Genomic DNA, 12,504 nt, shown 5'->3' with positions numbered 1-12,504 from the left:
GTTTTAGTAAATTTGGAAAAGTTAAACTCATAAGATTCACCAGCAAATTTAGTCAAAATTTTCTCTTTCTTGCAATCTATAATAGCTCCACAAGTATTTAGAAAAGGTCTACCAAAAATGATAGGACAATAATCACTAGCAGCGGAACCAAGTACCAAAAAGTCAGCAGGATATTTAATCTTACCACATAGAACTTCCACATCTCGAAAAATACCAATTGGAGAAATAGTTTCTCTATTAGCCAGCTGAATAACCACATCAATATCTTCAAGTTCACAAGAATCAATTTCGTGCATAATCTCCGTGTAAAGCTCATAAGGTATAGCACTAACACTTGCACCAATATCACATAAACCATAATAGCAATGATCACCAATTCTAACGAGATAGCATAGGAACACTAGCTTGTTTGGGTTTATTAGGATGTGAAATAATATTAGAAGCATCTTCACGAGAAAATAATATGACCATCCTCTACATTTTCAGTCACAAGATCTTTAACAATTGCAACGACGAGGTTCAACTTTTATTTGTTCTTCAGGTTCTCTAGGTTTCTTTTCACTTTTATGAACCGCACTATTTATAACAGAGTACTCTTTCATTTTAGCAGGAAAAGGAGTTTTTTCAATATAAGCTTCAGGAATAACGCGATCAGCAGTTTCAACTACAACACATTTATTAATGGATGAATCAATTTTATCTTTATACGGTTCATGATACTTATCAAAATTCTTCTTAGGCAATTCATAATGAGAGGCAAAAGCTTTATAAAGGTTTGCAGCAACTTGAGAATCAAGACCATATGTAGCACTCATATTACGAAATGTATCGGTATCCATAAAAGCTTCAATGCATTTATAATCATAAATTATACCTGATTCTCTATCTTTGTCGTTCTCCCAACCTTCAGTATTTTCTTGGATCCGATCAAGAATGTCCCTTTTAAACTCTTCTTTATTGCGCGTAAATGATCCAGAACAAGAAGTATCCAGCAAGGTCTTGTCTTGAAAAGAAAGTCTTGCATAGAAATTATCAATAATAACATTACCAGGAAGCTCATGAATGGGGCATTTGAGCATTAAAGACTTCAATCTCCCCCAAGCTTGGGCAATACTCTCTCCATCATGAGGCCAGAAATTATATATGCGGTTCCGATCTTTGTGAATTTCACTTGGAGGATAAAATTTGGAATAAAATAAAGGCACAATGTCCTCCCAATCAAGAGAATCACCATTCTTCGAGCAATTTATACCAATGCGCCGCTTTACCGGACAGCGATATAGAGAATAGTTTCTTCCTAACTTCATTCATAGCAATACCTGCACATTTGAATAACCCGCATAATTCATGCAAAAACAAGTAAATGATCACCGGGATGGACGAGTTCCATCCCCTGTCATAGCGGTTATCCATAACATGTTCAATAATTTTCGTAGGTATTTTATATGGTATTACTTCCTCACTCGGCGCCTCATCCACTACCGTTGCAGTAGTAGTAGATTTCCCAAATAGAAATTGAAGAGAAGATCTCTCCATAATGACTTATAGCGACGAGCAGAAATAAAATCAGCACAAACAAGTAAAGGTTTTCCTTACCAATTCCGCTTACCAATAGCGCTTCACTCCCCGGCAACGGCGCCGGAAAATAGTCTTGATGACCCACAAGTATAGGGGGTGTATCGTAGTATCTTCGATAAGTAAGAATGCCGATCCCAACGAGGAGCAGAAGGTGTTGACAGACAGTTTTGATGAAGGATTCACTGTAAATGCTCACAAACAAGTATTCGGGGGGTTTGATGTAACGAGATGAATAAAGTACGAGTAAGTAAAATGCGAGAGAAATAATTGCAGCGAGTGGCCCAATCCTTTTTAGCACAAAGGACAAGCCGGTTTGTTTACTTATAATGACCAAACGTTCTCGAGGACACACGGGATTTTAGTCTAGTGCTTTCGCTACATACAGTTGATTAATCTTCAATGTTTTGATAAGTGTTGTGTGGGTGAACCTATGCTAATGTACCGCCCTTCCTAGGACTAATACATACTTGTGATTATACCCCTTGCAAGCATCCGGAACTACAAGAAAGTAATTAAGATAAATCTAACCACAGCCTTAAACTCTGAGATCCTGCGATCCCTCCTGCATCGATATATCAACGGGGGTTTAGGTTTCTGTCACTCCGGCAACCACGCAATTGGCAAACGAGTACAAGATGCATTCCCCTAGGCCCATAAATGGTGAAGTGTCGTGTAGTCGACGTTCACACGACACCACTAGAAGAATAACACCACAACTTAAATATCATAACATTGAATACTACTCAACCATAGTTCACTACTAACAATTAGACTTCACCCATGTCCTCAAGAACTAAACGAACTACTCACGAGACATCATATGGAACATGATCAGAGGTGATATGATGATGAATAACAATCTGAATATAGACCTTGGTTCAATGGTTTCACTCAATAGCATAAACAACAAGTAGAAATCAGTATCGGGAGAGTTTCCCCTATCAAACAATCAAGATCAAACCCAAATTGCTACAGCGGTGACGATGTCCAGCGGTGGAGATGGCGGTGATGATGGTGGAGATGATGATGATGGTGAATGGAGATGATGTCCAGCTCGATGGCGGTGACGATGGCGTCGATTTCCCCCTCCGGGAGGGAATTTCCCCGGTGGATTCCTGCCCGCCGGAGAGCTCTTTTCTCTCGGTGTTCTCCGCCCCGCAGAGGCGGCTGTAACCCTTCGTGTGGATTCCTCTGTGGCTTAGGTCTTCGGGACGAAGGGTTTCGCGAAGAAAAGGAGGCGAGAGAGGCCGAGAGGGCTCCACACCACATGGTGGCGCGGCCAGGCCATGGGCCGCGCCACCCTATGGTGTGGGCCCACCCTGGGTCCAGCTGGCTCCCCCTTCTGGTTTCCTCCGTCATCCGGAAAAATAGGATTTTCCGTAAAACTTCCTTCCACGAGTTGATCTTCCGAAATATTGCATCCCGACGGTGCTTTTTCAAGCGGAATCCCGGCTCCGGTGCTCGATCTCCAAATAATCATGAAACATGCAAAATAGATGAAATAACATAAGTATTGTGTCCCAATATGAAATATATCAATGAATAATAGCAAATTATGATATAAAATAGTGATGCAAATTGGACGTATCAATGTGGTCAATCATGTTGCGGCTTGTACCGTCTGTCACTAGATGAAAAGCGATCACATCAAGTTTCCTCGACGCCTACACCCACTACAAATTCCACGGTCAGCATGCATGGCACACTATCAGCCTTGACTTCTTTGAAGGCTTGCCAAAGCCAAACAAATACAATTTTGATGGTGATTGACAAATTCACCAAGTTTGTCCACTTCATACCGATCAAGCACCCTTTCACCACAGCTTCAATTGCACATGTGTTTATGGACAACATGTACAAAAATCATGGAATTTTTCGAGTGAGAAGGGACAAAACTTTCAACAGCACCTTCTGGCAACAGTTGTTCCGTCTAGCAGACACTACTCTGAACTTGGGTTCTTCGTACCACCCTCAAATTGACGGTCAAATCAAACCCTTGAACCAATGACTGAAAACATATCTTCGGTGTCTTGTCCACTCCAAACATGAGCAATGGTCCAAACGGCGGCCTCAGGCAAAGTACTAGTAAAAGACAACTTTCCATTCAACATTGGGACCATCACCTTTTGAGGACTTGTATGGCCACAAGCTAGACCCGCCCCATGGCAGTACAACTAGAGTCACTACCAAGGCACACTGATGTGGAAAAATGGCTCCAAGAACGTGCAACAATGTTGCATGTCATCAAACAACATCTGTATAGAGCACAAAAACAACTCATTAACTCGCAAGTTGATAAAAATCGCAGCGAGAGAGAATTTGCATTGGGTGACCATGTCTACCTCAGGCTCCAGCCCTATGTTTAGACATCGATGGCGGCTTGTTCCTCTCAAAAGTCTGGTTTCAAGTTCTCCGGGTCGTACTTTGTGATGCAATGAATTGGCCAGGTGGTCTACAAACTCCAGCTTCCCCCTACGACACGCATACATCATGTAGTGAATGTCTCCCAGCTGAAGAAGGCGGTCAAGCCAACTAACAAGATGAGTTCATCGCTACCACTCTCGTTCATGCGTGTGCTGGCCAAAGCGCAACCTACCGAGATACTGGAGGGGCGCAAGAGGACATCACAAATTTTTTCGTTGGGAGGGACTACCAGTCAACTGCATGTCGTGGGAGCCTCTCCACGCCATGGTCAACAACTTTCCCGATGCTTCGGCTTGGGGGCAGGCCGGTACTGAAGGGGAGGGTAATGTCACGACACCTCTCCTAACCGATGCCATCAAGGTGGCAAGGAGAACGATTGAGCGACAGAGGATCCATGGCGTTGAAGCCAAGGCCCGCGACAACCCAACGCACTGAGACGACCCAACATGATAAAGAGGTGAACGAGTACAAGATTAGACATCGTGAAAGACAATTGTAATCACGAGGTGAAATCCCCTCATCCTTCTCCCTCTCTTCGCGATCCCGTGCAACTTTATATCGAACCATACCAGAATATCGAGAATTCGTCTGTGAGTGGGAGTAGATCCTCACATATGACATATGTGAAGCAGAAATACGAGCCGCAATAATGTGTGCCCAGACCACGTTCTCGGCTTCGACGACATGGGCCTCACGCTCGTCCTGGGGTTCTAGTTCGTCTAAACCATTATTGATGAACTATTGCACTGTATTAGTAGATTAGAGGTGAGAAACCATCGGTATATATCCATTTCACTTCGATAATGTAACCAAATGACCAATATTTAGCCAAAACGCAAACTGCATGCAACCCGATTGCCTTCTGTTATGGTTAGGAAAAAATTATTATGAGCAAGATGCATATACATATTCTACACTTAGATCAGTAAATCGTGAATCCGCGGGGTTACCATGATGGTCCAGGTGGCCAAAATAGTGGCAAACAAATAAGCCTAAAATGTACTACTCCTTTGTGTGATTTTGTATGTAGACAGATTCGTAGTCTTGTAGAAAATAGACTACAAACTTATTTTCTTTGAACTAAAGTGACTACAAACATGAGAGGCATATAACACAATGAAAAGTAGAAAATCTAGAATGAATTTGTAAAAAAAGAAAACATAGAATGACTTGGGAAGGGGCGATGAGATCTCCACCGTCGTCGTCGTCTCCCTCCGGATCTCCATAACTTTCGCACGCACCCACAACTGCCTGGCTCATCGCCGAGTCCAATATCATCGCGCACGCAGGCCACCGACCGCCACCGCGCGCCAGATCCCACGTCCACCCCGCCTCCGCGGCCGGAGGCGGCGACCGGTGTGCGTTGGCCGGTGCCGGCAGCCTCGCCGGGGCAAGATGAGCGGGCACGACTCCAAGTACTTCTCCACCACCAAAAAGGGGGAGATTCCCGAGCTCAAGGAGGAGCTCAACTCCCAATACAAGGTCACCCTCCTCACCTCGCCGTCTCCCCCCGTCCTATCTCCCTGTGTAAACTTGCCGTGCCTGGGACTGGTTGGCCTGGATCCAGATCTGGCCGGCGGTGTTGGGTGCCCACGCGCGGGCGGCTCGAGATCTGCGCCTTTTCGTTGGGATTAGGTTCTGTTAGGGGGATTGGTTTTCGGGCAGAGAGTGAAGATCTAGGTGCCACGTCTGCAACGAATGAGCTTAAAATTTTCGAATTCAGTGCAGGACCGGGTTAGAATTGATCGGACGGATTTGGGTTTGAATTGTCTTGGAGCTAGATAGATGAATGGACTGAGTTGTGATCCGTCTCCAGGCTTTGAGTGAAAGCGGGATTAATTTGAACTGAGTGACTCCTCTATTTCTAGTTCACCATGCTTTGTGCAATTGCTTACCTCCATGGCTCAAAATATGCATTGCTGTAGACGTAGAAATGGGACCTTGTTGCTGATAAAAAGTGCATCCTTTATCTATACGTATATGTGTGGTTTTTGCACGTGGTTTGTGCAAGATAGTTATAACAGCAAGGAGGAATGTTTGGGCATCATTTTTTCCACGTTTTGCCAACAAGACATACACCGTTTTGTTTTGGTGGCCGGGTGAATCTGAGATGCGTATCTCTACCCCACTTTACGCAAACACTGTTTCCATCTTTTGCTACATTTTGCATTGGTGCATGTTTTATGTAAAATGTGTGTTCAAATGCAATATTAGTGAACATTTTGGAACTTTTGAAAGCATACATTTTTTTTTGTCTTGTGTTAAAATTATACAATGTACATTTCCAGTCTTTAACGTGAAAACAGCTGACTGATACGGTAGGCCATGTAGCAAGGCTGGTTGGACTATATACTGTTGTCAATCAATCATCAGCCATAGATCCCATAATTTTTATGCAGAAATAAATGTAGAATTATATATGTTTGCCTTGGCTTATTCAGTACAGTAAACTGCATTTCTGCAATTTCTCGGATCTGATGTACTGTTGGAAACATGGTTTGCAGGATAAGAGAAAAGATGCTGTCAAGAAAGTCATTGCGGCGATGACTGTTGGAAAAGATGTCTCATCATTGTTTACAGATGTTGTGAACTGCATGCAGACGGAGAACTTGGAGCTGAAGAAACTAGTATATTTATATCTCATCAACTATGCTAAAAGTCAACCGGACCTAGCCATACTTGCTGTGAACACATTTGTTAAGGTAAGAAATTATAGCCATACTAGAAATAAACATCTATGCAAATAAATAAATAAATAAATGAAGCTGTGACATCATGAAACATATGACGTAGAACAAGCAGGTAATATGAAGATTGTTAACCCAATTTTTTGCAGGATTCACAAGATCCAAATCCACTGATTCGTGCTTTAGCTGTGAGGACAATGGGTTGCATCAGGGTAGACAAAATCACAGAGTATCTGTGCGATCCTCTTCAAAGATGCCTCAAGGTGTTTATCATTGCCTGTACAATATTTTCCAAAAAAAGGCTCTTCCCTTGTGTAAATTCTATAATCGTGTCTTGAATTTTCCACAGGATGATGATCCATATGTGCGGAAGACAGCAGCTATCTGTGTTGCTAAGCTGTATGATATAAATGCTGAGCTAGTGGAGGACAGAGGCTTTCTAGAGGCCCTGAAGGACTTAATTTCTGACAATAATCCGATGGTAGTTGCAAATGCTGTTGCTGCGCTGGCAGAGATTCAAGAGAGCAGTGCTCGCCCAATCTTTGAGATCACCAGCCATACGTTGACGAAGCTTCTGACTGCTCTGAATGAATGCACAGAGTATGATGCAGTTCTTGCTGTATTGATCTGAAATTCTGCTTTTTTTAATGTAAGCGGCTTAACATATTTGATAATTTTTGCAGGTGGGGACAAGTTTTCATTCTTGATTCTCTGTCAAGGTACAAAGCAACTGATGCCAGGGATGCAGAAAATATAGTGGAACGAGTTACACCTCGTCTCCAACATGCGAATTGTGCAGTTGTCCTTTCTGCTGTCAAGGTACTTAACCTGATTCACATGTACAAGAGCATAGTAAGGTCTTTGAAAGTGCTGCATGCAGTTTGTGGATATGGAATTCTGTATGCATCCTTGGGTGCTTTATGGGATAATTACACAGTGAGGACAGCCGGACAGCACAACATAGGGGATTGTGGAGTAGAACATTGGTTAGAGACGACGAATGAGGGAGGAGAGATTGATAAACTGCCGCCTAATTGCTTGCTTCATAATTGGTACATATGCTGTCAAATATGTATGAGGAACTAGTTGACCCCTAAGTAATGCAGAGGCAGGGGCATTGCGTCTTGGAGGTCTTTCGAAACTAAATTATCAGGGTATTTAGGCCACCAATTCTCTGCATTTCTGCTGCATGCTAGACTCAAACTGCTACATTGGCTGATACTTCAGTTGTGGCCTTGAATTATCATGCACATTGGCCCTTCCTGCCATGCTCTGCCACTGTGCAGAGGAGATGGATTTGATCTCTATCTAGATCTAATCTTATCTATTTCCTATTTAAATAGCTATCCTTCTTATTTAAACAATATTTCATATTTATTTGAATGTTATCTAATCCTATATTCATGGACATAACATGTTCAGTAACCATAGATTTGAACAGCGCAATGTGAGGTTGTATTGACCTGTCAGGCCTGAATAGTGAATAGAGGTGCTGCCAGCCCTCGGTGCACGGTAGCATGGTAGGAAAAACTTGTTTTCCAGGACCCAATAATACGTACATTTGTGCTCTTTTAATTAGGTTACAAGTTCCTTTCATCTTCAAATGATATTATCATGAATCGTAGGAACCAATGGACTCTAACATCGATTTTTTTAAATGTTTCTTGACCTTTTAGTTGAATAGGACTGTGATACATCTCCATCAAAGTAGTTTGGAAAGCGGTTTAAGCTACTATTCAAGGCAACAGCAGTTGCTGTTTTTTTTTCTTTCAACAAATGTCCTGTTTCTTTTAGTAAGGTTTAACTTCTGTGTTATCTCTTCCACATAGATAATCCTTCTACAAATGGAGCTCATTACTAGCACAGATGTTGTCCGGAATCTCTGCAAGAAAATGGCACCGCCTCTTGTTACACTCCTGTCGGCAGAGCCCGAGATTCAGTATGTAGCACTGAGGAACATCAATCTGATTGTTCAAAAAAGACCTACAATACTCGCACATGAAATTAAGGTGATGCATTTGTTTCTCTTCGAGTTATTGTTAGTCGTTAATCATGGCATAGCGTGTCCGGTAACTCAATAGTATGTCTGGAAATAGGTCTTCTTTTGCAAGTACAATGACCCAATTTATGTCAAGATGGAAAAGTTGGAGATTATGATAAAGCTTGCCTCAGATCGGAATATTGATCAGGTACTTAATCTTCTGTTCTTGTGTACTCCTTAATATTGATTCGAAGAATTTTATCTCATACATAACAAAAGTACAAATAGTGTAAATAAAACATCGCAGAAACAAAGGTCGAAGGTTCAATTTATTGAGCATCTTGCTCCTTTCAGATGTTGGTACATAACAAAAGTACAAATAGTGGAAATAAAACATCGCAGAAACAAAGGTCGAAGGTTCAATTTATTGAGCATCTTGCTCCTTTCAGATGTTGGTACTAGATGATCTGTTTTCTATGGATTTGGATCCATAAGCTAACATAGCTCTTTGTAGGTACTATTGGAGTTTAAGGAGTATGCCACAGAGGTGGACGTTGATTTTGTCAGGAAAGCTGTCCGTGCTATTGGAAGATGTGCAATTAAATTGGACAGAGCTGCTGAAAGGTGCATCAGTGTTTTGCTAGAGCTGATTAAGATAAAGGTTAATTATGTTGTACAGGAAGCCATCATTGTTATCAAGGATATCTTTAGACGCTACCCTAACACGTAAGTGCCTTTGCCTGTAACCCCCCAATTTTTTGTCAACTATGGAACTATCAGAGCTCTTCTTTTGTGATCAACATTTTTTTATAAAGAAGTAATCCTTTTCTTGCCGAATATGCAGGTATGAGTCTATCATTGCAACACTTTGCGAAAGTTTGGACAATCTAGATGAACCAGAGGCTAAGGTATTAGTCTATGAACAACCTTTGTAATTTCTTGCATGTTTTTTTCTCTTAAATCTTTCTTTGTAATTTCTTGCATGTTTTGTTCTCTTAAATCTTTCTTTGTAATTTCTTGCATGTTTTGTTCTCTTAAATGCTCTTTTTTCCTCCAGGCATCAATGATTTGGATAATTGGAGAATATGCTGAAAGAATTGACAATGCTGACGAACTCCTTGAGAGCTTCTTGGAATCATTTCCAGAAGAACCAGCATTAGTGCAACTGCAGTTGCTAACAGCAACTGTCAAATTGTTTCTTAAGAAGCCAACCGAGGGGCCCCAGCAGATGATTCAGGTTGCTGTAGTCAGTTCCCTTCTTTACTTGCGCAGATGATAGATATGCTTCGAGATTGCTCAGTAAAGACTTAACTTTTGGCATGGTGTATAAGGAGCCTTTGAATATTTCCTTATTTGTCTGTTGAAACGAGGCCCATTGAAATCTTTACAGCTCTGAGCATAGTGTTGATTTTCGCCGCAACAGTAATGGTTAGAATAGCCAATTCTGGTGAGAGAGAGAGAACGTTTGGTTCACAAGGGTAAACTATGTTTGCATTTCCTTTAGCCGAATGATCAATGTATGCAAAGGAGCAGTTCGCTTATTCCAATAGAATGGATGTTCTGCCCCTGTAATAGATTATGTTTAAATGCTTTGCGTGTCACAAGTTTTTACCTAATCGGCAACTTTTTATAGGCTGTTCTCAATAATGCAACAGTTGAAACAGACAATCCTGATTTGCGCGATCGAGCTTACATATACTGGCGCCTTCTTTCTACTGATCCAGAGGTATTGCATGTTTACAGTTTACACCTTTTAGCCCGTGTTTTGTTAAGGTATCCTTGCGGCCTCTGAATTATGTGTGGCTTTCAACAGGCAGCCAAAGATGTTGTTCTCGCAGAGAAGCCTGTGATCAGTGATGACTCTAACCAGCTTGACTCTTCACTTCTTGATGAGTTACTAGCAAACATTTCTACTCTATCCTCAGTTTATCACAAGCCTCCAGAAGCATTCATCAGCCGTGTTAAGGCAGCTCCTAGGGCAGATGATGAGGAGTTTGCTGATGCTGGAGAAGCAGGGTATTCAGAGTCGCCGTCTCAGGGAGTTGATGGGGCATCACCTTCCTCTAGTACTGGCACTTCATCGAATGTGCCGGTGAAGCAGCCAGCTGCTCCTGCTCCGATCCCAGATCTCCTAGGTGATTTAATGGGTTTGGATAATGCCCTGGTTCCTGTTGACGAGCCTACGGCGCTTTCAGGGTCAGCAAAACCTTTACAGTTTTTGCTCGAAGTTTAGTTTGACATCTTGAGCTAGTTTTTGACTAGTTTGATTATTCTTGTTTTTTATCCCTTGCAGACCTCCACTACCTGTTGTATTACCTTCTACCACTGGCCAAGGACTCCAGATTAGCGCACAACTAGTGCGGCGCGATGGCCAGATATTCTATGATATATCTTTTGAGAATGGCACCCAGAGTGTATTGGATGGATTTATGATCCAGTTTAACAAGAATACATTTGGTCTTGCAGCTGGTGGACCACTTCAGGTGCAACGATGTGTATATTTTATAAGCTTTTTTTTTTCTTCCTAAATTTCGGTTTCCTATACTGAACTTGGTGTCCTTTGATGAACAAGGTTACTCCATTGCAACCTGGGGCATCAGCCAGGACACTACTTCCTATGGTTTTTTCCCAGAATGTCTCTCCTGGGGCACCAAACTCGCTACTGCAGGTTGCGGTGAAAAATAATCAGCAACCAGTGTGGTATTTCAGTGACAAAGGCTCACTGCATGTCTTCTTTGGTGAAGATGGCAAAATGGAGAGAACAAGTTTTCTTGAAGTAAGATCTAAATCTTGCTTGTTTTTGCATTACTAGTTGATTTGGTTCACTTGCTGTTTGGTTTTGGACTGTTGGCTCTACCAGTTTGTTGGAAACTGTTAGAACTGCTGTGGCTTCTGTCCTTCCATCTTTGTTTACCTGTAGTCTAAATTTGTTTTTATCTTATGGCAGGCATGGAAATCTTTGCCTGATGACAACGAATTTTCAAAAGAATACCCCAACTCTGTCATCAACAGCATAGATGCTACCATCGAGAACCTTGCAGCATCAAATGTGTTCTTTATTGCCAAGCGGAAAAATGCAAACATGGATGTGCTGTATTTGTCCGCGAAGATTCCACGTGGAATTCCGTTCCTGATAGAGCTTACTGCTGCAGTTGGTGTTCCTGGCGCAAAGTGTGCAGTCAAAACTCCTAACAAGGAGTTTGTGCCCCTATTCTTTGAAGCTATGGAGCCTCTTATCAAGTGACGTGGAACTCAACGCTATAGTTGTTCCTCCAAAATTGATCACCTACCAGAGGTCTTTGATGGGCCATTGTTTCGTGGAAGTTAGTGTGAATTGTATTTGTTGTTTTTTGTATTAGAAAACAGTATTTAAACATGCCAGTTTCCTGGTCGCAAAGTTTTCCTCTAGGGATACTCAACATGGTGATGTTGTCTTGCATAAATTGTATATCTTGCCTTGCTGTACCTGAACAAATTTTTGCTACGCCATAGCATATGAAAATATGACTAGTTTTGAACAGCTGATGCAATACACGTGTAATATTGAATCTGTTTTATTTGAGCCTTTGTATAAGATGCTGCTCGAATTTTCTACAAATGGAATATGAATTGAGCTTCAGTAGCTACACAATCAGATTGGAGTGACATACGATTTGATCTGAACAAAACTAGACGAACAATTACACTGAAAAGTAACATTAAAGGATGAGGGGCTACAAGTTCAAGGTTACATTGCAGCTCCTGGCAAACTTGAATTTCCTGATTCACTGCGCCAATTCTTGAGAGCTTTGCTTCGTTGCGCTCGCGTTTCAATCCGACGCGCATCAGTATCCA

General features: G+C 41.9%; 1 protein-coding gene across 1 annotated transcript; it reads left to right on the top strand.

Moving 5' to 3' along the window:
- The first annotated feature begins 5,287 nt into the window (after positions 1–5,287).
- On the top strand, positions 5,288–12,190 carry LOC124702448 (beta-adaptin-like protein C). Its single transcript, XM_047234590.1, has 15 exons — positions 5,288–5,484; positions 6,507–6,704; positions 6,839–6,952; positions 7,039–7,289; positions 7,373–7,508; positions 8,519–8,698; positions 8,786–8,878; positions 9,185–9,396; positions 9,515–9,578; positions 9,728–9,907; positions 10,304–10,396; positions 10,484–10,866; positions 10,964–11,153; positions 11,243–11,446; positions 11,618–12,190. Exons 1-15 carry the CDS (start codon positions 5,398–5,400, stop codon positions 11,912–11,914), a joined length of 2,682 nt encoding a protein of 893 aa, XP_047090546.1. The 5' UTR covers positions 5,288–5,397; the 3' UTR covers positions 11,915–12,190.
- Positions 12,191–12,504: the final 314 nt, after the last annotated feature.

Source organism: Lolium rigidum, chromosome 3 (assembly GCF_022539505.1).
Source record: "Lolium rigidum isolate FL_2022 chromosome 3, APGP_CSIRO_Lrig_0.1, whole genome shotgun sequence".
NCBI classification, from domain to species: Eukaryota; Viridiplantae; Streptophyta; class Magnoliopsida; order Poales; family Poaceae; genus Lolium; species Lolium rigidum.
This window is presented reverse-complemented; position numbering and strand designations above follow the sequence as displayed.